At 40.2% G+C, this 23,857-nt stretch overlaps 1 protein-coding gene across 1 annotated transcript in view; it reads right to left on the minus strand.

Moving 5' to 3' along the window:
• Positions 1-1,332: 1,332 nt before the first annotated feature.
• The window catches only part of chd5 (chromodomain helicase DNA binding protein 5), a 34,877-nt gene continuing 12,352 nt past the window's right edge, over positions 1,333-23,857 (minus strand). The window contains exons 4-40 of the mRNA XM_062443353.1: positions 23,225-23,343; positions 22,408-22,649; positions 22,196-22,308; positions 21,951-22,077; positions 21,491-21,657; positions 20,394-20,615; positions 19,818-20,024; positions 19,067-19,278; positions 18,197-18,328; positions 17,869-17,977; positions 17,478-17,669; positions 17,081-17,281; positions 16,647-16,784; positions 16,352-16,473; positions 15,967-16,140; positions 15,400-15,541; positions 14,745-14,876; positions 14,389-14,506; positions 14,153-14,277; positions 13,710-13,956; positions 13,321-13,493; positions 12,585-12,759; positions 11,224-11,310; positions 10,949-11,037; positions 10,342-10,475; positions 9,182-9,326; positions 8,781-8,940; positions 8,584-8,663; positions 8,256-8,451; positions 8,073-8,162; positions 7,728-7,871; positions 6,166-6,274; positions 5,824-5,956; positions 5,419-5,614; positions 4,328-4,491; positions 2,404-2,530; positions 1,333-1,534 (exon numbers count right to left, since the gene is read on the minus strand). Coding sequence (XP_062299337.1) covers positions 1,407-1,534; positions 2,404-2,530; positions 4,328-4,491; positions 5,419-5,614; positions 5,824-5,956; positions 6,166-6,274; positions 7,728-7,871; positions 8,073-8,162; positions 8,256-8,451; positions 8,584-8,663; positions 8,781-8,940; positions 9,182-9,326; positions 10,342-10,475; positions 10,949-11,037; positions 11,224-11,310; positions 12,585-12,759; positions 13,321-13,493; positions 13,710-13,956; positions 14,153-14,277; positions 14,389-14,506; positions 14,745-14,876; positions 15,400-15,541; positions 15,967-16,140; positions 16,352-16,473; positions 16,647-16,784; positions 17,081-17,281; positions 17,478-17,669; positions 17,869-17,977; positions 18,197-18,328; positions 19,067-19,278; positions 19,818-20,024; positions 20,394-20,615; positions 21,491-21,657; positions 21,951-22,077; positions 22,196-22,308; positions 22,408-22,649; positions 23,225-23,343 — 5,571 coding nt within the window. The 3' untranslated portion in view covers positions 1,333-1,406. The remainder of the gene's footprint in view (positions 1,535-2,403; positions 2,531-4,327; positions 4,492-5,418; positions 5,615-5,823; positions 5,957-6,165; positions 6,275-7,727; positions 7,872-8,072; positions 8,163-8,255; positions 8,452-8,583; positions 8,664-8,780; positions 8,941-9,181; positions 9,327-10,341; positions 10,476-10,948; positions 11,038-11,223; positions 11,311-12,584; positions 12,760-13,320; positions 13,494-13,709; positions 13,957-14,152; positions 14,278-14,388; positions 14,507-14,744; positions 14,877-15,399; positions 15,542-15,966; positions 16,141-16,351; positions 16,474-16,646; positions 16,785-17,080; positions 17,282-17,477; positions 17,670-17,868; positions 17,978-18,196; positions 18,329-19,066; positions 19,279-19,817; positions 20,025-20,393; positions 20,616-21,490; positions 21,658-21,950; positions 22,078-22,195; positions 22,309-22,407; positions 22,650-23,224; positions 23,344-23,857) is intronic.

The raw sequence follows: 23,857 nt of genomic DNA on the forward strand, positions 1-23,857 counted from the left end.
CTGCATCAAAGAACAAATCATACTGGATCATCTCCAGGTTGGGCAAAGCCCCTTTAATGGCACCAAATGACCAAATACATCTAGTTTTACTTTAACATAAAGATAAGCAAACAAAAGCTCATTTTGCAACAAATACTAGACTTGAGGTGACGTTGCGCTGTAAGCACATATGTTCTTATTCAGTTCTAACAATGAAAGGGAACTGGGAAAGTCCCTGGGATGTAAGAGGAAAAAAAGCCCTCCCAAACTCTCCACTCAGGACTCTGTTCTCAGTTAGGCTTGAACATTGAGGCCTTGTGTGTGGATGTCGACGACATGAGTTCCTGTTTATAGCGCAGCTCTACAGCCACTACTAACATTCAAATATAGAAAGAATCACAAATATTGTACCATACACAGAAATACTCAGTCTTCTCTGAAATGCAATAAAAATCATTTTTGCCACTCCCAAAGTTTCTTCTGCGATCTTCATGTACGATACCAAGCCAGGTTTCTGATTTCACTCATGTATGTATACATATTTTCACTATGATTAAACCTATGTGAGGTAAAATAAACAGCAGTCTCTGAGTATATACAGTACAAGAAGCCAACCCTTGCAGCCGGTTAGTGGTACTGCAGTTACTGTATGTGTATCTGCAGTTGTAGCAGAGATTACTTTCTCCAAAGTACCAGCGGGTGGCAGTCTTTAGAGGATTCAGACAGACTGTGTCCAGCTACTGCATACATGATAATAGTTTTTGATGCTTTCAAATAAATATTTTATCCACTGGTTACTACATGAATGACAAAACACATTTTCATTTAAAGGAACAATATTGGCCCTCAGAAAAACAATCTCCGATCAAACTATGACTGAAGACATCCTTAAATCCTCTTCACAGGGAACAAGCTCCAGTAGGGCACAGTCACAGTGTACAGCGAATAGGCAAATGGATAAAAGCAACAGGGTATACGCAGAATGAAAAAAGTCGAGGCTGGCACGAACAAAACACACATTCCAAGTTTGGAATGAGCCCCAATCAAGAGCATCAGAAACTCAGTACTGCCAAAGTTTCGCCTTGTAGTGCAGGGCTGGGAAAAAAATCCTCTTTCAGAAAAGCTGCTCCATTTTTCCTCTTAGTCTTCAGCTCTCTAGCACAGGTTAACAAAAGCAAATATCTACTGAAATACTTCTATGGGATCCTTGAAAGATAAAAGTGCAATTGTTAAGATAGATACATCTGCATTAATCAAAAAGTTAATCGCTTTGCCTGTAGACAGAGAGCTTGATTTTGTAGATTTGAAGTCAGGAAAGAGCAAGAGAAAGAGGGGGGAGGGGTGTGGCAGAAGAGATGGGCAGCTGTCATCTGTGCACTTTCCATCCCTGGGACTCGCTGACCTCAAGTCAGTGTTACAAAGCTGGTCTAGTCTTCAATGCAGATGACATCACTAGGTTTGGCTGACTTGAGATCAGGCGTGGCCACGTCTCTCAAGGAGTCAAGTGACTTCTTGTCCAAATGGCTTGTAGGGGGTGGGGGGCCATTAGATGACACTAAAGAGGAAAGAGATGTAGTACTTATGTGGTTAATTTTAACAAAAGAGAGTGGGAACTAGAGCAAGGTCAGTAAATCCAGCATTTCATTGCTATTCAGCTCACTCTTTACTTCATTCACCAGGATACCTGACACAACTGCTAAACATTTTCTTTATACATTATCCAGAACTTCACAGCATCAATACAAAATCTTCTGCAGTAAGTATTATTAACTTTAATGGAGTCACTAGAACCACTGTATAAAGTGACTAATGCTGATTATAGAAATATGAGTATGCATTTCATGGAATTATCCTCTAATACTACATTAAACATGTCTACACTTTAGGTGATCAGAACCTTGAAGGTTGCTAATGAAGCGACTTCAGAGTTTAGTTGATAAAATAGTTATTGGGGCACTCTCCTGATTTTACACATCAAGGTCAGTTTAGGTTAGTTGTATAATGTCTTCTGTAGCTCTGAGGGGAGACTTCCAAAGTCTGAAAAGATAATAAAAATATGAACATACATAATATCAGGACATCATGAGGGTTATTTGGGTTTAGAGACTACACATTTTTATCAGAAAGACTGCATTACAAACTGAGTTCATGGAGTTGAAAAACACTGGCATTTAACAGGCAAGGAGGCACTTATGAAAGATTCAATTGAGTTGCATTATGGGAAAACTTGAGCCAGGTCAAAAATGACCCACTCCACACTATGAAGGGTCAGAATATCAGCAGTATGTAAGAGTTAATCTTCCTGAATGGCATCATCAACTCGAACTTCAGGCAATTACAGTCATATTAAAAACCTTTTGTTATCATATGTTTTCCACGTATATGATCGAATGTAAATGTTAAACAGACAAAGTTGATCCTTACCACTAACATATGGTCCCAGAGGCATCTGGCTGTAGTTGACCATCGGCTGTCCACCTGGCCCTCTATATCCTCCACCAAAGCTGCTGCTGTACATCTGGGAGCAGCCAAACCCGCCCTGGCTAAAAGGCTGAAGAACACAAATCCATTATTATTCTATTAATGAAAGAGAGATGGATGCTAACAGCAGTGTTGCTTTTATAGAACATTAACAAAAGCAAGATTGCCAACTGTCTCCCTGGTTACAAGATGTTGGCAGAGCAACCAAAAAAGCACAGTCAGACCTCGTGATCAATCGCACTGCTTGGCTGTCACGATTTGTTGTATAACCGAGAATAAAACACACATTCAACTCTGATGAACAGGTGCAGCAGAGATGAAAGAAATGATTAATACAGTCTGTTAAATCCTTTGAGACTAAAATGTGGAGCTAAGTGGTAAAAGTAAACAGCTTAAGGGTTGTTCTTTTTTTCTTTTTTTACACCTGGGGAAACTCTTCCATGGGGGATAGTGATTTTAAGTCTCCACAGGCTTTTGAAGGAATAATGTGGTTCCTGAGTCGTGACTAGCCAACAGAGTACTTCAAAGTGTTGAGGCCATTTATTGGATTTTGCTTTTTTCTTCTTAAATTTACTGAGCCCTCTAGCATATTTTAGTGAGCTTTGTTTCCTCACTATTATGACTCACCAGCCTTCATTGCCTAGTAACAGCCAGCGGAGTCCAAACCATTAAGGAAAAAGTCAAGTTATTCTTACCAAGAAACCAGTGCAAAAACAAAAATCTCCATCTTAAATGTGTTCAAAACAGTCCTGATAATAATAATAATAATAACAATAATAATAATAATAATAATAATAATAATAATAATAATAATAATAACCTTATTTACCATACAAAAAATGCAGGTCAAAGTGCTTCAGAACAAAATAAATGACATACACCAAGTGCTTCACATCAAAAAAGACATAAACTGACCATAAAAACATCTAAATGTGCATAAAGATGGAGAATAACAATACTATTAAGATCAAATAAAGTACAATTAGGATACATAGAATGCATCCTTCAGTGGTGGTAATTTAAGAATTAATATGCGAAAAATCAGAAGCAGTGGCATAGATCGTTTTTAAATTTGATCTCAGCACCCCTAAAAATAAATGAATTACTATTGTATATTCTAAAAATTATTTTCTCTAAAAAATATTTTCTATGACTTTAATTATTTTGCGAGCCTGTCTGTTAGAAACGGGACAAATATTTATGCTACAGGTTCAAATGGTTTTATTTTAACAGCTTTAATGTAGTTTGGATAGTTCTGTCATTAATATTGTGTTTCCCTCATTAACTATCTCATGGTCCTCTCTGTAGAAATCTGTGATTGTTTATTCTGAACCATTATTATTATACACTTTAGATCGCTCAACTATGTATTAATATTTATTGTTGTAATTTACGTTATCCAGTGAAATGAGTAGTTTAGCAGAGGGTTTGAACACTTGCAGGGCATTGTATGTCACATTCTCATGAGGAGCTGAGCCCCCCTAAAGGTCTGATCCTAGAATCGCCCATGCTCAGAAGGTATTTTGCCATGTGTGCACAATCTGTAAAAAGCATAACAGAACCTCCCTTTTCCCAACAGATACAGACTCGCCACCAGACTTGATTAACCGAAATAAGCCTCTTTCAGCTTACCCCAGATCATCTTCCCATGGGTTTAACCTCACTTATCTGTGTTGGGTGCAACCTGAAGCTGCCCCGAAACGAAACCACCATTAGTGGCACTGTAGTGGCACCTACCAACCATTGCCCTCAGCACTAGTGTAACATAAGATCATTTTATTTTTTCACAAAGAGAAGCATGTCTTGTGTGCGACTTGAGGGTTTTCTAACGCCATCTGACCTCCTTGAGCGCCTCGTCTCCTCTCACCTGTTGCGGTGGAGGTTCGCTGCCTCGGCTGGTGAGGCGACTGAGGATGCTCCTCTCAGACATCTGCAGGCGGGCTGACACCGGCGGGATCCTGGACAACATGTTGGGCAGTCGTGTCACATCTGCTTTCATGTCACTCAGAAGTTCCTCCAGCTGGTTCAGCACTGTGAAGGTAGAAAAACAGACACACAGAGAGGGATTTTACTTGCCATTTAAAGCCCACATGGATACTGAAGTATCAATTAGTGAGGCAGATATCAGTGAAACAAAAAGCAGGGCAAATGCATGAAGAAGTTTTGAAAAATCCTATTAAAAATGAATGTAACCACAAATCGTTTAAAAAAAAAAAAAAAAGAAGCTCATTAATTGTGTGATCCAGGGCCTGAAATTAACAACTGGCAAGAAGTAAATGCCATGAATTTTGTCACGGGAAGATAAATCAATAAGGGTCACAGGCAACAACATTCTGAAACGCTAATATTTCTCAGTTGAATATTTCATTGGTCTTGGCCTCCTCCCAAACTTTCATCCTACTAATCACTGTAAGCATGTTTTGATTGTGATTTAAATTAGCACAAAATGAAGCTGCTGTGTCAAACAGGATCTTTACTGCCTGCCTGTTAGATGCTCTACAAATACTACTGATGTGTATACATTTCCATCTGCTTTCCACTCAATTCGCTGCCTGGATGGATGGACCAGTCTGTTTCCAATTAAAATAATGCTTTTTTTTAAGAGTAAAAACGAGTCACTTCACTAGAACACATATTTTGTAATACTATATTGACATTTTACTGGCTGAAAAACTTCTTCCAGTGACACACAATGTGAAAAGGGAAATGATCAATTATTCAATAAAATAAATTAAAATAAACCCCATCTGACTACAATAATATGTCTCTCAATTCACAAATGATTAAAAAAAACACAATATAGATTATCTGTGGGCTGACAAATGTCTTAAGTATAATTTATAATAGTAATTTTGCCCTTTTAAGGAGGTTTATTTCTCTTGTGTACCATCCTTTGTCAGGTGAGACAGGTATTCTGACAATTACAGCTGTGGATATTTTTAAAACTGGATGGCAGACCTTTGTGCAGCACTGCATTGGCAGGCTTGTTCCCTGCCAGAGACTCTTTGGACAGGTGCTGGTGGGACTCCGCCAGACATTCCACCTCAGCGAAGCGTGTGTTGAGAGCCATGGCTGGGTGACTGGCGTCCTGGGTCATATTCAGGTAAGCCGCCCGCCTAAGCTGCTCCTCAATCACCAGAGCTTGCTCCAACAACTGCAGAGACAGAGAGACAGAGAGACAGAGAGAGTAAGTAACCAGGACGGAAAGGAAAGCAACAGAATGAAACACAGATATGACATGCAGAGAAAAGTACATTTTCAGAGACAATTTGTTTCAGGTCATTCAGATATAACAAATCCGTTAATCCTTGAATTATTTCAGCCTTCAGTAGTTACTTTTAATTATAAAAACTTCACAATTGCCTTAAACCGACGAGCCAGGAACTTGTTCTTCATCTCTAGGTAGTTGCCCTTATGCATCTCCGTCTTGAAGGGTTCGTTCAGAATAGCATAACGTGGGTCATTCTGAATATCCTGCCAGCGAGCATAGCCATGTCTGAGTTAGAGTCCCGGTCAAGGATAACAAGTGAGTGCACAGAACTTCATAAAATTCTTCACAAGAAACAAACAAAAAAAACCCATGAAGATAGGTTTGTGGAACATTTTGTAAATATCAGTCCTTGGACTGCAGCTGCCTGCGGTCATAAGTGATTCAATACTTTGCCAGATGCTGAGCTACTCGCTCCTAAATCTGGGAAAGGATACGTTACAATGCCAGCCAAGAGCCAGTAGTCATGGCGACGATGCCAGATGTCATGCATCTTTCCAGAAGACAGCGCCGCTCGCTCTTCGGTTTGCCAAAGGGTGTGCAACTCTGACGGAGTAATAAAGACAGTTTTTACAAAAATACAAAAAATTATTCAAGAGGTTTCTGGTGTGGAAAGATAAACAAAAGTTCATTAACAAAACACAAATAAGATTCATTACCAAGTTATTTCATTGGCACCTGAAATAGACTGAAATAGAACATTTAGTGAGATGCATAATCACAAAGTTGGGATGTGTGTATTTATTTATTTATTTGTTTGTTTTTTTGTTTATTCATCCAGCCAGCCAAGTCTCATTGAGATGCAGGATTGCTTCTTTGAAGGAGCATAAGCAGACTTTTGCAGCCACTATTACATTGGAATCAATCTGCAATCTCACCACTAAATGGCACAAAATCCTACAACAATAGTCCTTTAAATGAGCTGTTAGCGCTTCTTTAAAGTTAGAGGTCACAACTTAATCTCAACATTTATCTCTGCCATTACCTTTGAGCGGCTGCCCCTTCTGTAAGAAACAACATTTTTATTTATTTACCTAATTTTGTGCACTTGTTTCATTTGAGCTCAGTGTGAGAGTCTTTACTCTGTTGTGCTTGTTTCTCTCCAATGTTCTCTGTGTTTCACTGGGGGCATTGCTTAGCAACCATGGCTTGTACAGCTGTAACTAGGTGCTTTTTGACTATAAACACATGCAAATGTTTGTCAAAATAAAAATATTAAACTGAGAAAGGGGCATAATATTACCTCTTCAAAAGAATCGGATTAGTAGATCTAGTGCTATAGTTGCCTGTATGGTTGGATAAAAGGCTGGAGACATATATTAAAGAAAGAGAGTAAATAGCCATACACTGCATGCAGATGTAAGTGAGTTCTGCAGTGTTCTCCATTAGACAGAGATGAGAAATCAGAGCCAAGAGAAAAAAAATCACTTGCTGACTTTATCACTTATGATGTGACTCTGCAAACTTATGAAGTTCAAAAGAGTTAAATTTAAACGCAGGGCTTCCAGCTGCAAGATGAAATTATACCAATTTTTTCCCCGTCAAATCATCACATGTGCTGTCATACTGTCCTGGCAGCTCTTTCATTATTCACTGTCCATTCATTGTCTCTAGATAGCATCACAACAGTCTTGTCTGTGTGCTGCTCGGTTTTAAAAAAAGATTTCAAATTCAATAATTAAAACTGAACTGCAAGATATTACAGACCAATTATATGGAAATTAGTCATGACAGTCTAAAAATGTGTTCTGCTGACAAACACAATACACATTTTGTAGCCCTCTAATGTTTGTTAATTGACTCTTAAGTGACATAATGTGGTTTCATAATGAGGTTGTCTATGAAAACTTTAGAAGTTTCCTGCCTTTGGAGTATAGATTGCATATTTTAGATATCACTCAACCTCTATTGATATACCATTAAGTGATCTATTGACGCCCCATAAACACACTCACTATGTTGCTGCAAGTGAAAGGGTTTTTTGTAGCTTTGTTCTTACCTGTAAAACCACCATCAGCGATATTAAACATGAACTTGGCTTTAAATCCATTTCTGTCCTCCCTCCTGCTCTCATCCATCTCATCCAGCATGTCTTTATCGCCGTTTAATCGTCCCTCTAATGCATCTTCATTTTTCAAATCATCTGCAACAGCTGAATCAACAATAGTAAGATGTCTTGAAGGAATTATCTTTGAAGAAACCTGGCTAAATTGGGGTTAACATTTAAAATGTATATATAAAGTAATAAAGGACCACCACTCAAGATTGTTATTTGCTTTACCTTAAAAAGCACAATTATTGTACCATTCATATAGTTTCATTCAAGGATTCACAGCTTATGTACCTGGCTTATTTTCCTTGTCCTCTGCTTTTGCCAGAGGATAATCAGTATCTCCTTTCTCTGAACATTTCTCTGTTTCTTTGCAGAGCTCCACTGAGAACAATAGGAACAAAAAATATTAAGTTAAACAAAGTACAGCACTGCCAAAAAAGTTATATTTTTCAACATCAGTCATTCACCACTCACCTTTCGGTGAGGTCTGACTGGCTGATAGTTCTGACTGTCTCAAAGTGGGTTCTTTTGAGTTGACAGATGGCTCGTTTTTTTTGGAGGGCGACTCGGTTCTGTCTCTCTCATCTCCTGTTTTCTCCTCTGAGCTGGCCTTGCTCTCTTCACTGTCAGCTGCCTTCTCTGATACAGATGCTGCCTCTGCACTGGAAGTCTGCCGAGGGAAACAGGAGGAGGAAATTTGGTAGAGGGTAAAGAGACAAGATAAAAGGTGTCTACAAGAAGATGGACAAGACAATAAAGAAGAAGAGAATAAAAGTGATGGAATAGAATTAAAAGGACTCACTTCCTGCTCTGACAGTTTCTTGCTATCATGCTCCGAGGTCTCCTTGTCCTCAGCGGCGCACAAGAGAGACTCTGGCTTCTCTACAATTCAGAACACAAAAAAGTCAGACTTTTTCAAAAACTTTTTATCTGAGCATGAACTTTTCTTTGCACTTGTAGGAAATTATATCCTGATATATGCAGACACTTTGTTCTGACCTGGAGGGATGGGGGTGCCGGGCTGCGTAGCGATGGGACTGGCTGGCACAGGGGTGTTGGGATCAGAAGATACACTTTCAGTCAGTTTCTTTAGCTCCATGCCGATGGGAATCAGATCCGGAGAACTCAGCTTTCCATTTACATGCTCGAATTCTTGCACCTACAAAGAAGAGATTAAGTAAAATTATTATATAATTAAAAAGTCTTTAGAGGCCGACAAAACCCACAGCATCTAAAAACCGGTTTGTAGAATGTCTAGAATGATAAAAAGAAGAACGTTTCTCTTCTCGTCTGCATTTGCCTCCGTTAGATAGTGTGACCTACTTTGACTAATCTCACAGCGTTCCCGTAGAACATTTGGTATTCTGTGTTGAAGATGTCTTTGCTTGAATAACCTGTACCTTTTTCCTGACAAGGGACATGACTCCGATTCGGGTGAGAACATGCTGACGAGATAGTCCCTCACGTGGGACTCCATCAGCAAAGGTCTCTGCTCCATCTGCCCCCGGCTCGCATAGATGTCTCATGAACAGAGACACATAGGCCCTGTTGGAAAAAAACAACAATAACAAAAAACAATAGTACATATGACAAGGGATTCCTATTACTATTTAAAACTGCTGCGGGCGACTGGAGAGGCAGTTATACTGGTAAAAGCAATAACAGTAATACTAGTGTGAGTTGCAGGGGTATTATTGGCAGGAGTGGTATTAGAATGAGGACTACTGGACAGTAATTTCTGTACTACAGTATTAGTAGCTGTAATAGTAGCAGAAGGAATATCAGAAGTGGATGTATTCAATTTTCATATTAAGTAAAAATAGTATAGTATTAGGAGCAATGGTCATTTCACATGATGGGTTATTTTGAAACTTGATATATTGAAATTTGAGCTCTTTCAATCCAGCATAATATATATATTTATATATATATTTTCCTCCAGCAGTGGAGTAAAAAGTTTGAAGACCTTCATGTTGGGAATTAAAATAGACTGAAAATGTAATTTTCCAGAATTTAATTTAATTTAATTTAATGTAACTGAATAAATAAAACATGGAGGATAAAATGAATTTAAAAGGAACAGATGTAGAATATCTTTCTAAAATCCTGTCTATGTCAATGGTCACAGCAGTCGTAGAGGTAGTAGAAGCAGCACCAGTTGTATTTGTAATGCACTAATAGTAATCATAGGAGCAATAGCTGTAGTAATTGCGGTGGTAGTAGTGGCAGTAATTGAGTGCAGGTACTTTACTTGAAATGTTAAGAAATCACAAACCAAAATCTAAATTCTGAATATTTATGTAATGTTCTAAAGTTTGGGTAACCCTGAAATTGGCTAGGCCAACCACTGCAAAGTTGATCTGAGCACTAGACAGTTTTGCCCTTGGCGAACCAATGACATGTGAGGAGCAAATAAAATAGCCCAGAGCTACCTCTTCACTGAATGGTGGCCAGCGTTTGACAAAGCAAATGGACTGTGTGAAAACAGAGTTAATTATAGTATCAAATGCCACAACTTGGTATATCAGCGTTAAAGTATAAACAGATACGGGGGCATTACCTGAATTCACGCTCACTCTTCCCTCTCAGGTCCCTCACCAGCCAATGGGAGTTGAAAGCATCCTGTGGAGGCATGCCCCAACGCATGATGGCATTAAGGAAGGCTTTCCTCTGGCGAGCATTGAAGCCCAGGACCTTGTAATGAGAGGAAGCAGCTTGAGATAGAAAACTGTGTATACATATTTAATATAGAAATGTACTCTTTAGTCAAAAAGTCAGAATTGAGCAGAAGAAAATCATGTCTTGGGGAAATTATTCTTATTCATAAATACATAAAAACAGTGTAATATAGTATAGTACATTCAGTTTATGGTCATCTTTTATTTTAATGGCAATTCTATTTCTCTCCTTGCTTACCTCATCCCACAGAGTAGTTAGGACAGGCAAATAATCAGCTGTTTGAAGACACTTTGATCTTAAAGATACACTCCCTGAGTTTGTTATTGGCCTATATGGTGGTCCAAACCATCCCTGGTTGGTCACAACTCACACAGTATGTCACGCTGTTAAAAAAGCTACAAACTGCTGAAAACAGCGTATAAACATCCACGTTAACATGCATGTGAATATCCTGTAAAGTAGACTACAAAATCTGCTGTCATTCATACCTCAATACTGCCCCCAACACGTGCCAGCAAGGGAGGCAGCGGTTTGTCTTTCTCACTCTTCAGCTGCCGACGAGACTGTCTGCGCCCACCTACCAAAAATGAAACAATACTCATGTTACTCATGCTTCAGTGTCTTCCCCATGTGAAAAACGACGTATGACCTCAATAATTTCCATAGAATCGTTTATCTGGTGTAGTGCTATCCCTAAATGTTGTGTTGTTTGAGTAGCTCAATAGTTGTATAAAGATGATAATGATGTATTTTTGCTTTCTACCTTCAGGCCTCTCCTCGAAATCTTCGTCCTCGTCCTCGGACCCCACAGAGTACTCCGACTGATTGTCTGAAAGATCATCCTGCCACTCTGAGCCACACATCAAAGAGAAACAGTACATTGCATTCGCTTCCATTGGTGGCCACCTGAGGGCGCCATGGCACTGCAGATTACTACAGACCACTACAGCTGGGCATGCACACACAACCACTTCTGTCCTCTGGAAGTGAGGTGAGAGTTGACTACTCTGGCAGGAAATCACTTTAAACTTAGAGGGTACTCTAAGCCGTGATGGGTTTTGAAATCTTTACACTCTAACATTCAACTACTGTTGAACCGTGGCCATCGGAACCTTGAGGCCACTCTTAAAAGTACAACTACATGATGTATAACTGCAGTAGACACAGAAATTGTATTATGCACTATTAAAAGGAAGTGCTTTAAAAATGCAACTGAGAAGACTTTATAAATGCATGAGATCCAATACCAGCATAGCACACTCTGTAACTGATTGAATGCAGGTCAAAATCTCCTGCCGAGACTTACAACCTAAGAGGATTTAATAAACATAGTGATTAATTTCTGTGGTGTTCTGGCCTGAACTGATACATCCAAATTATTCAGATAATGTCACCTTGTTAAATCACTAATGAAGCCAAGCAGGCAGCAGCTGGAGTAGGACTGTTCTGTTATTGGATCATCAGCTAGATAGTCAATTGAAATGTGTTTGGTTAAGAGCTATTAACTTGCACTAAAGCCAGCAGAGAGAGAGAGAGTGTTACACCGATCTATATAATGTTATATTATCCAAAGCTTCAATACAAATGTCTCAGTTTAAAGCCCAGGATCAAGCTACTGAAAATATTACGCAGGTATACTTCCATGCTCAGCTCAGAGAAATATCCTAAATAGAACAAATGAAGTGTTAATCCTTAAGATGATCTGTTTGGTGGTAATTGGGCAAACAGCTCCCAGAATGCCATTCAAAACATTCAGTAATGACTGTTGGAGGCGGTAATATGCGGTGCAGCAACTAAACTGCTGGAAAATCATTTGAAAAAGACAAGAGACTAATCCGTATAATGAATGTCAAATCGGGGCACATTGAGCGTTTCCTTTTGAAGATAACAGAGCAGAAGAAAAACCATAGCCTCTTCTTACTTTAAAAAAATGCTACTGACTTTTTTGAAACCTGTTTACAAGCCAGTGGTCAGCCAGGAACCCCTTTTCTATATTCTGTGTGTATTGTGTATTTCTGCTCATATTTAATTATGGCCTTAAATGCTGAACCCTGGCACCAACTTTTAAAATTAGCGTGGCATTTATGGATGTGGCGTATATGGCGTGTCTGTGTGTTTGCTGACCTTGGTCCTCCTGGGTCGTATCGTTGTAGTTGACCTGCTTTCGGATGCGTTTGCCTTTGCCCAGGTTGCGGGCCAGATCCTCCTGCTGCTGCTCGTAGTGATGGCGGAGGAGTTTTTCCCAGTAGTCTGGGTCCACGTTCTCCTCCTGCTTGATTATCTCCCGCTCCACCTCCTCCTGCACATAGACACACACAAAAACTTCTGTAATCTCCGGAGCAATGGCAACACTTCTGAACAAGAACAGTTGATCTAAATGCTAAAATACAACCTCATACAGATACAGATACAGCAGATACAAAATACAGTTCCCCTTCAGTATATAAGCATAAAACATCTCTGTATGTCTCAAACTCGTAGTTGATAAAATGGCACTTTTGAACTTTGAATTAAATGCACCCTCTGAGGTTTTTTTTACATTATTTGTGCATCCATTATGCCTTACAAACATGTTGTTTGTTTTTTTTTAAGTTTTGCCAAACGATTATCCTTTTATTAATGCATTAACAACCTTTAACAATGTCATGACCCTCTACAGTCAGCAAAAATATGTATCACGTCACCCCTGTGTGTCTTCATGCATCAGCCAAAAACAATTCAGGGCCTGCTCATCAAAACATTACTCTTTAGCACCACCAGTTGGCACGTCCACCACAGGGTATCTTTACAGTAATGCTGATTTGAAGTTGTGTGTCAGATACTCTAACTCTCAGACAGAGATGCTTGAGTATATTCTCACCTCTCCGTCCTCTTCTTTCACCATATACTGAGCCACCTTGAAGGAGCTCAGGTACTCGTTCATGTTCTGAATCTCAGTGTCTTCAGTGGCATCCTGGCTGCGGTCTAACAGCTTTGAGATGGCATCGTCGTCATAGTGAATCACATTGCCCTCCTCACCATCTTTGTTGTCACCTGTTGATGAGAAGCACAACACAAAAGGCCACTCTTTTTTAACAAATTTCAGTACACACTGAGCGAGAATAAAGGTGCCCTTCAATCAAGAAACTGGCATTGTGATCGGGAAGTCATTTTTGAGAAAAGCAGGTTTAATAATGCTATAACAGTTTATATGTGTCAAGGGCTGTAAGCAGACCAGCATCTGTACTGTATCCTGGTGTGCAGACATACCCATGGCTCGTGCTGCTTCAATCTCATCCTTGAAAAGCTCCTCTGTACCAAACTTGAGGATGTCATCCAGTTCTTGTTTGGACATGGAGCCAGTTTTGGAGCCCAGGCCAGGCCGCACCACCAAGTGGGTCAGCATCATCTTCCTCTTTGCAACCTGAGTGATTCGCTCCTCCACTGAGCCCCGCGTCACAAATCGATAGATCATCACCTTCCTGTTTTGGCCGATGCGGTGGGCTCTGCTAAAAGCCTGGGAGAATCAAACGATGGAGCGAGAAAAGAGATAGTTACAGGGGATGGCAAGGAAGCGAAAAGCTGAAAATAACAACATAATAAGATTATTAAAGCATTCTCAAAAGCCATATAATACAAAGATCTGCTGGTTAAAAGCTATGACAAAAGCGAGAAAAGCGTGTTTATCAGAGATTAGGTGAGATATTCCATACTTGGATGTCATTGTGGGGATTCCAGTCAGAGTCGTAGATGATTACAGTGTCTGCACTCGCCAGGTTGATGCCAAGACCTCCAGCACGTGTGGAAAGCAAGAAGCAGAACTGCTGAGCGCCCGGTGCTGTGACAGAAAGCAGAGAATCAGTTTGTGTGTCAGAGCATGTGAATGAGTGAAAGTCAAGTGTGTGTCCACACAATCACACCCAGATAGATTGTAGATTAACAAACTCACCATTGAAACGGTCAATGGCCTCCTGCCTTAGGCCTCCAGTAATCCCTCCATCAATACGCTCATATTTATAACCCTCGTACTCAAGAAAATCTTCCAGCAGATCCAGCATCTTTGTCATCTGTAAAAAATAAAATGGTATTACAAGATTACGCAACTAATCAGAGTAGAGATTATTAAAATTAATAAAACTGCATCTCCACTCAGAATTATGTTTGAAGATATATACAATATCAGTCTGCCACAAATAATTGATATTGCTAGTGGAACAGCTAAGATATGGATGGTTGGATTTTCAGGATTTCATGGCCACCGATCAATGAGAACTTTCCCAGACACAACATTTATTCAACTGTTACCTGAGAGAAAATAAGAACCCTGTGTCCTTCATCTTTGAGATTCTTCAGCATTTTCTGAAGCAGAGTCAGTTTTCCTGAGGACTTCACCAGTTGGTTGCCGTCATAAGAACCGTTGGGCAAAACAGGAGCCTCCTGCAAATACAAAAATCAATTCCAGACATCAACTGGAGAAGTACCTGAATACTAATAATAAAAACAACAACAATATCTTGCTTTAAGACTGTTATTATAAAGGGCAATTTAGGACACATATTTCCAAACCAGCAGAGGTGGCAAAAGAACTCACATTCCATACTTAAGTAGAAGTACAGATACTTGTGTAAAAAAAAAAGACATTCTCCGACAGTATAAAGTCGCAAATTTGCTAGAAAAAAAGTTGGATATTCTCCGACATTATAAAGTCGCAAATTTACTAGAAAAAGTTGGAAAAAATTTGTTTTATTCTTCCAAGCAGTCACATAGTACAAATACTTTGTTACTTCCTACTTCCCACCTCTGCAAAACCAGCAGACAAAAGTTGCAACTTTCAGTAACAAAATGACCATAGCATCTCTGCACAGGCATTCCTCTCATGCAACATTCAATATCATTAGCCAAAATTTGACTCTCAGTATTGATAACCAATATGCATCTACAAGTAGAGTTGCTGTCTTACCACAGCAGCCACAGGGAACAGGTAGGGGTGGTTGCAGCACTTCTTCAGGTCCATCATAATGTTTAGCAGGGATACTTGGTTCCCTCCTCCCTTTGAGTTCAGAGCCTCAAAATTTCGCGTCAAGATGAACTTGTAATATTTTCTAAGGGTCAGGGGACACAGATGGGACTAAATCATGAGGAGTTAAAAAAACAAAGTGCAAAATCACATCACATTCTCATATTCATTAAATTCCACTTTTTCAAAAACAAATCATCCCTCAGGCAAAAAACATGATCCAGGAGAGTGGATAAACAACCTATTTTAGCATAAATTAAAAATTCATTGTTTATGCACCATATCACATTTTAAATCACAAAGCTACTAACATTCACACTGGGCAATCGTAAACAGATTTAAAATATTATTTTCCAAAATGACAGTAACACCTGCCGTCACATCTACTGATATCAGCTTGTTTGTCCAATTTTCTTGTTAGCTCTGAACTGTAGTCTCTCTAGTATGGCCAGCTGTCAATGTCTACTGCAGCAATTTTCCCATTAATATTTCTTTTATCCCAGGTCATACTTCTGCATTGGGCTGAGCTCCACTCTGACAATCAGCTCTGTCTTTGAAGGCATGTTCTTGAAGACATCAGCTTTCAGCCTCCTGAGCATGTGTGGCCCGAGCAGGTCGTGGAGCTTCTTGATCTGGTCTTCTTTAGATATGTCGGCAAACTCCTCCAGAAAGCCTTCCAGGTTACTGCACAGATTACATATCACACATAAACAATAAAGTAATAATTAAGGGATTATCTAATTGGCAAGCTATGCATCCATCCATCCATCTGTCTAATAAAGGATCAATCTATCTATCTGATGAAACAACTAACAGAAACAACCAACAGACAAGATCGAGGGGGATTGAAAAGCAGGGGGATGAAAAAGATAGATAGAAGAGATGGGAAACTTACTTGAAACGCTCTGGGGTGAGGAAGTTAAGCAGGTGGAACAGCTCCTCCAGGTTGTTCTGAAGAGGAGTCCCAGTCAGCAGCAGCTTGTAGTAGATCTTATACCCATTGAGAATTCTGAAAAACTGGACAGGACACATTTTTATGCGGTGTGACACATGTAAAACTTCTTGGTGGATAAACATTTCCTACTCCTATCTCTATGTTTTCCTGTTATTTTCCTGTTTTTTTCTGTTTCTGATAACTTCCATACTGTTTGTGGAACAGGCCGCTACCAGTGCCAGAAATGCTGTTTTACCTTTGATTGGTTGTTTTTCAGTCTGTGGGCCTCATCTACCACCAGGCAGGCCCAGGTGATGGAGCCCAGAATGGCTTGATCTATTGTGATCAGCTCATAGGATGTCAGCAACACATGGAACTTGATAGGAGTGTCCTTCTGCAAGGGGAGGAAGGAAGAACTTGAACAAAATATATCTAATGTTGAGCAATTTGGTGTGAAATCATGCGGGTGGTGGAAGGAAAATGATTTATTACTCTCTACTGCATTGTGCACTAAGATTTACAAATTCTTTATGCTCAGTTAAAAATAGGAACTCTACACCTTAAAATTCAGATGTTAGTGTCACGTAGGATGTAAACCACCCAAACCCCAAACATCTGGAAACTGAACAAGTTCAAACAAACCAAAGTATCTGAAAACATCCGGATGTGGTGTGTGTGAACGTGAAGTACCTTCATGCGGAACACTTTTCGTCCTGATTTTACTGCGCTGTCTTCAAAGGTAAACTCGTTCTCCCTGCTGATTGCTCTGCTGTCTTTGTCACCGGTATACGTCACCACGTAAAAATCTGGAGCCCACATCTCAAATTCCCTCTCCCAGTTGATAATAGTGGAGAGGGGTGCGCTCACCAAGAAGGGACCCTTAGAGTGACCCTAAGGGACAGAGAGAAGAAGTACATAATTGAATGACTCTTTCATCACTAGAAGAAAATACACTATACGATTTTATCACTTAAGTCTATAGTACCTTTTGTACTATTAGAATTTCTATGCTTTTTATACCACACTGTGATATTTACTATGCTATGTCATATAGACATAATAAAAGAGGGCATTCTTCCATCCTCACCTCCTTATAAAGGGAGTAGAGAAACACTATTGTCTGCACCGTCTTCCCCAGACCCATCTCATCAGCCAGGATGGTATCTGTGCCCTGAGCCCAGGAGAACCTCAACCAGTTCAGGCCCTCCAGCTGGTATGGGTGCAGTGTTCCTCCAGTGGCATTAATATACCATGGCTGATGCTCAAACTTGATTGTAGGCTGGTAAAAAGAGAACACAGAGGTATTTTGTAGTGGTACTACATGTGCTAATGTCAACTATTTAGGTAGAGTAAAGGTACAGTATTGTTTATCAGGCTAAATCACAATATAATTTTCACTTGTATATAAAATAATAAGTTGTCCAGAGCTCTGTTTCTCCTGTGATTTGACCAAAGTGCATCTAAATATCCCAACTCACATCTATGATGGGAGCATCAGGAGGGACCTCCCTCTTTGGATGGTCATCCTTGAGTTTCTTTCCTTTCCTCACCACCAGGGGGCGTTGGTCCTCCCCTAGAATTTGCTCCCTGGCAATATAATCAAATAATTGCAGCAATACATTTGCATGATGTGCTCAATAACTAAAAAAAATGGGGGCATCACAGATTGAGGGAAGGGCAGAAGAGAAACAACAGCAGATGTGGGTATATTCCTTTGTTTATATCTGTGTGCCTGGGACTTATTGTAAGCTATGCAAATAGGTATGGAAAAATATTAAAATAATTCGTAACATATTGTTAACCTACCTGTGGTCCCAGTAAGAAGCTTTATGGCTGTCATATTCCGGGACATCAAAGTCCTCCACCTCCCAGGTGCACTGGTCATAGGGAAGGTCTCTCCACTTGATCAGGTAATGCACATCCCCATCTGTATCAAAACTACAGGGAAGAACAAACATAAACAAAAAATTCAAGCTCAGGGTTTTTAGATCAATATAGATCAATTTAGATTAATTATGCTGATCAATAATAAAGCTCTGTATTAGGGAATTAAGTTTTTTTTTTTTTTAAATTAATTGTTAACTGTTAACAGCACTTAACACCATCACATTCAAGATCACATGAAAGCCATTTCCTGTTCTTACAGCTGGAGGCAGATGTGTTGAGGAATACTTTTAGATATAAAATTTAACTCGAGAGCAAATCTACTAGAGTCAAAACAAATTCAAATATAACTCATGTCAGTACATCTCATCATGAGGTTACAGGCTCCACAATAGGACTGGAATGTCTGGAAAAATCTGCGAAGATAATACCGGGGTTCATTCGGATATGAAACAAATGCGCATTTTCTGTGGTTTTGATAACCTATCATCTCTAGTATACTCTGAAATTTGCTGAAGAAAATGTCTTCTGTCATCTATAAAATGATATTGCATATGACAACAAGCAAACTGAGCTGCTTCTTCACATCAAGGATTTTAGGTCTCGGCGCTGGTCATGCCCTGCAACTTTCCCTTGTTCACATCCAGCCGGGACCTCATTCCCTGTCACCATCTCAAAATTACATTAAATGCCAATTTATAAAAAATAATTTAAAAAGTAAAAGAAGAATCTTAAAAATGAAGCAGTGTAGGCACCTCAACATGGAGAATGCGTGTAACTGAGTGCAGCCACCTGTGGTTGAGTATCCTGTGGATAACCATCCACTCTGGTTTAATGCCGTAGCGGTAGAAGCGCTCCTCCATCACAGCGTACTGGGGGTCTTTGCTCTTTCTCTTCTCGTTGTTGAGCTCCTCCTCTCCTGAGCCGTAGTCATATGGCGGAGGTTCGTCCATGTCGTTCTTACGCTGGTAGTTCCGATACATGACGGTGTGGTACAGCTCCAACTGCACAATCGCAGAAACCCAACAATAGATTGTGCTTAGTACACTCAGCATCACCTCTGGTGAAGAATGCAATGTATAATGTATCCACGGGATTGAGACTAATTTGATTAGCTACTCAAAGTTCCAGAATGGATTTAATGAAAGAAGGACGGCCACAAAATAAATTAGGGAAGCTATCCTGTCTCTTGAGAAAGAAGGCGAGATGTCTGCGGGACCAAGTCTGAAAACAACAAATTGTTTTTTTTCATCTCTAAATTAAATGACACTGAGGTTTGAGTGCTTTGAATTCCCTACTAATTGTGATTGCAGTTTGGACGGTTTGACAAGTGAAACAATGAGAACTTACTTGTATACTTGTTTAATGACTGACAACAAAACGGCTAACATTGTAAATTAAACGGCATAAGATGGTTCATTAAAAACCTCGGTCTCTTGGCTCACTCTTTGTGTTCCACATCTTGCTGAGAGAACACATGGTTCCTGTGGCCAAAGAGAGCAGCAATGTTAATTTGAGATTGAACCTACTTCTGGTGTCTCACCTGCAGCTCGCTGACCCAGGAGCAGTGCCAGTACGAAAGGCCGGCCCACTTAACAAAGAATTCCCTCTCCGGGTGGCCCTTGAGTGGGGGTTTGGTCAGTGGGTCTGTTGGCTTGCCATCAGGGCCTGCAGGCAGCTCAGCTGGCAGCGGCGGTTCTCCCCATGTCCAGTGGAGAATCTTTTGTACCTTTCCTTTTAGAGGAGGGCACTAAGAGAAAAAGGAAAGGTGTTGTGATATTATAATGCATGCAGTCATCTGTACATTAAGCTTAGATATTGGTGAAAATACAGATATAATTCACATCTCAGTGAAAATGTTTGAAAGTATAGTAATTAACAGCGCACCCCTGAAGATTATCTGTTAAAGTTTAGCTTACTCTGCTAAGATAAGATATAACATAAGATAAGATATTCCTTTGTTAGTCCCACAATGGGGAAATTAGCAATATTAGAGCAGCAAGTGGACAGTAAAAATAGAAGGGCATCAATTAAAAAAGCAAAAAGAACAATAAATAATAAGTACGAAAAACAATAACAATAGTACAAATTCAGGATTTGGATCCAAAAGTCAGCTCACCATGCAGCGTGGACACAACCACTCTCCGTTGGGTATCTCGGGCAGAGGCGGGTTGAGACAGTGGATGTGGTAGGATGATGGGCAGGTGTCACAGCACAGTAGCTCTCCTCCATCTTTACACACTCGGCAAAACTCCATGTGGTCATCTTCTTCCTCTCCTGGTGCCTCTTCCTCCTCCTCCTCCTCCTCATCCTTTGCCTCCCACTGGATTCCTTCCTTCTCCTGAGAGACACAGTTACCATAAAAATGGTCCAGTGTGCAGCAGAGGGTAAAATACTCCTAAATGAGGTTCACCCACATTTAAGTTTGACCTAACTTTACCTTGAAGACATATGTATGACATTTATGATATTTACAACTAACTTTGAAGAACATACATGAGTGACTTTCTTGTACAGATAATTATAGTTGTTTTCTCACAGCACAAACAGAGTCAAACTCCACTAACAGCATTAACCACAGCTTTATGCAAACAATATTCTAGATCAGTGGTTTCCTGTGTGGATTTAGGGAACCCCCAGAGGGTCAAAAGATAAATCCAAAGGGTTGTAAGAAAAATAAATGTTTCTGCAGAAATCTCTGTGCTTTTTTTCCCTGTGAAATACAGGATCGTTTTATCTCCCTTAAAGGCCTTTAAAATGTATTAAATTAAAGACTCCAAGATGAGTAAAATCACTCTTTGGCTCAACAGTTCATAACTGATAGACATACAGTATAATATGTTATGTGAGGTTGTCAGAAGGTCTTACTCTTTACAGGTCGCTCTAAAATATCCCTGTGCACATGCTGTGTATTCAGTAGTATCACAGAAATCAAACCCGCACAGATCGGAAGGAAACTGACATATACAGTGGAAGATATCTTGTGTAATGGCAGTCTAGAACCAAGGTGCATATTTACAAGTAACACATTTATGAAATGAATACTACAGGATCTAAAATATTTATGTTATAACTGTGTTCATGCTAATGCCAATCAATGTCAACATATAGATTCTACCCACTCAGTTTACCAGCTGCACTGTCCCACGAGTCACCGCTTATGATATCCACAAAACTTCATAAATATACAGTTTCTGATCAAATTAATCTACTCACACAGTGTGGACAGCTCCATTTGCCCTCAGGGGCCTTCTCCAACTCAGGGTCCAGACAGACCAGGTGGTACGCTCTGGGACAGGTGTCACATAGGATGATCTCTCCACCCTGCTGGCAAACCTCACAGTAGTCCTGGTGGTCTGTCTCATAGCCGTCCCCATCCTCCTCTGGAGAAAGGAAACGAAAGAGGCAAACAGGAAGTGGCAGTTCCCACATAAAAAGTGTACTTGAATGCAACCGCTTAATAACCAATAGTATAGGTTAAAGTACACATTACAAAGAGAGCGTGAGGGCAACATGCCTTCAGAAAAGATTACCAAAATAAATAAAGCTTAAGAAAATCATTTTTAATTCCGTTACTCATAATCAAACCAAACAGTGTGGTTCTGAGGGTTTTCAATGGGATTTTGGAGGGGGAAAAAACACCACAGAGCATGGCGAGCGTATAGAGTAAACATACTTTTTCTTTTTTTCCGCCCACGTCGGGCCTTTTTCTTGGTGGCGGCCCCCGAGGTATCAGAAAGCACAGAGGCACTGTGGATGCTGATGTCATCAAAGTCTGACTCCTCCAGAAAGTCCTCCTCACTCTGGAAAAGCATACATACAAACCAAAGAGCTGAAAGCTACACTAAAAACGATTCATTGAAAGTATACAGTAGTAGAGAAACTGAGAGGAAGAATGAGCTACAAAATAACAAGACATACCGAGGATGCTTTCTTCTTCTTCCCACTTTGGCCCGACTTTGATTTGGTCTTTTTCGGCTTCGGTTTCTTCTTCACCTCTTTTACACTCTTGCTTCTCTTTCTAACTCCTGGTCCTGAGACACACAGATTTAGGCCACAGTTGGGTTAACAGAGAGGTATTCTCGCTATTATTTCTAAAAATATGCGTACCGTCACAGTTCACTGGGCCTTACCCTTTCCCTCTTTGGTTTTGGCTTTTTTGATTGGCCCCAGCTGAGAGCTCGGCTGGCTGCTGCTGACAGACGTTGGCTGTGCCACGGTTACCGTTTCCACAGCGGCAGCCACAGCGGCGGCCACAGCGGTTGCAGATGCGCCTTTGAACGGGTTGTTGGCACTGAATTCTCGCCACTTGGCCCCTAACACTGTCATCATCTTTGACATGGGAATCTTCGGGTTCTTCTTGGCAATAAGAGGCCTGAGTAAAACCAGGGGGAGAGGAGAGACAACAACAGCAGCTTTATTATTTCACACTTCATTCCCGTTGATGTAATTTCTACTTCCCTCAGCACTGGAGGGATCTGGGTCTTGATTTTCTGACACCCCGCTGCCCCTTAAGTTTTGTTCTCCCTGCTTTGGTGTGTGTATGTCATGTTTGTGATTTGTCAGCCAACAGCTTGAGGTTTGGCACATTGGCCTGTGAAAGACAGTGGGTCAGAGCACCGAGTCCCAGAGCCTCCCGGCTGTCACAGGCATCCAGTAAGCAGCTGACTACTCACAGGGGGCACTGCAGGAGCTCATGCTCCACTTTGTCGGAGCAGAGGCTTAGCCGAGCCAGACAGCCCCAGGTGAGACAGACTCTTTATACCAACATCCGAGCTTTCTAGCTCAAACAAAAAGAGCAGTGTTTGCTCGTCACACCACACTCTACTCTCACTGTGGAGTTTTTGTTGGAAGCCTCTCAGTGAAGGACTCTGACAATCCGCAGAAACAGAGACAGAACAAAGGAATTTAACAGAAGTTGATAATCCAGACAAGAAATTAGACGCTTGCCTGAGGAACTGGCTGAAAGCCTTGTAGTTGGTGATGGTTTTATAGTCATCTTCAGTGAAGCCATACTGAACGTCTTCGAGACCCCACTCTTGCATCAACTGGCCGGATGATTTAGGTTCCTAGGGAAATACAGATGAGAAAGATCAACCATCATATGTAAAACTATGAATGCTTCATGAATAAAATATTGATGTTAAATAAATTAGAATCCTGATGGTCAGACTAAATAATAAAGCAAATGCACAATTTGCAATCGTTAGACCCTTGCAATACATTCCTACATAAAGGTTTTAAGGATTTATTACACTGTTTGACTACCACAGTGCTGAGAAGGTAGGGAAACACCATATTTTAAGGTTTCAGTTGTATACTTCTGTTCATGGACATTAGAGTCTATTGGCAGGACAGTCATTGGAAAAAGGTAAGGTTAATAAAACTTCACTAAACCTGATTGTGGAATAAATTATCATTTGCTGCCTTTACCCACTGAAACGCCTTCATTGCTTCAATCTGCAATGCAGAGTCCACCTTTATTTAAATCTACACTGAAGACTTTTCATCTGTTTGGCTAGGCTTTGTATTCATTTTGTTTCTTTTGTCACTTGCTGTGTTCCTGGAAAATGAACTTGAGTT

Source organism: Scomber scombrus, chromosome 3 (genome assembly GCF_963691925.1).
Source record: "Scomber scombrus chromosome 3, fScoSco1.1, whole genome shotgun sequence".
NCBI lineage: Eukaryota > Metazoa > Chordata > Actinopteri > Scombriformes > Scombridae > Scomber > Scomber scombrus.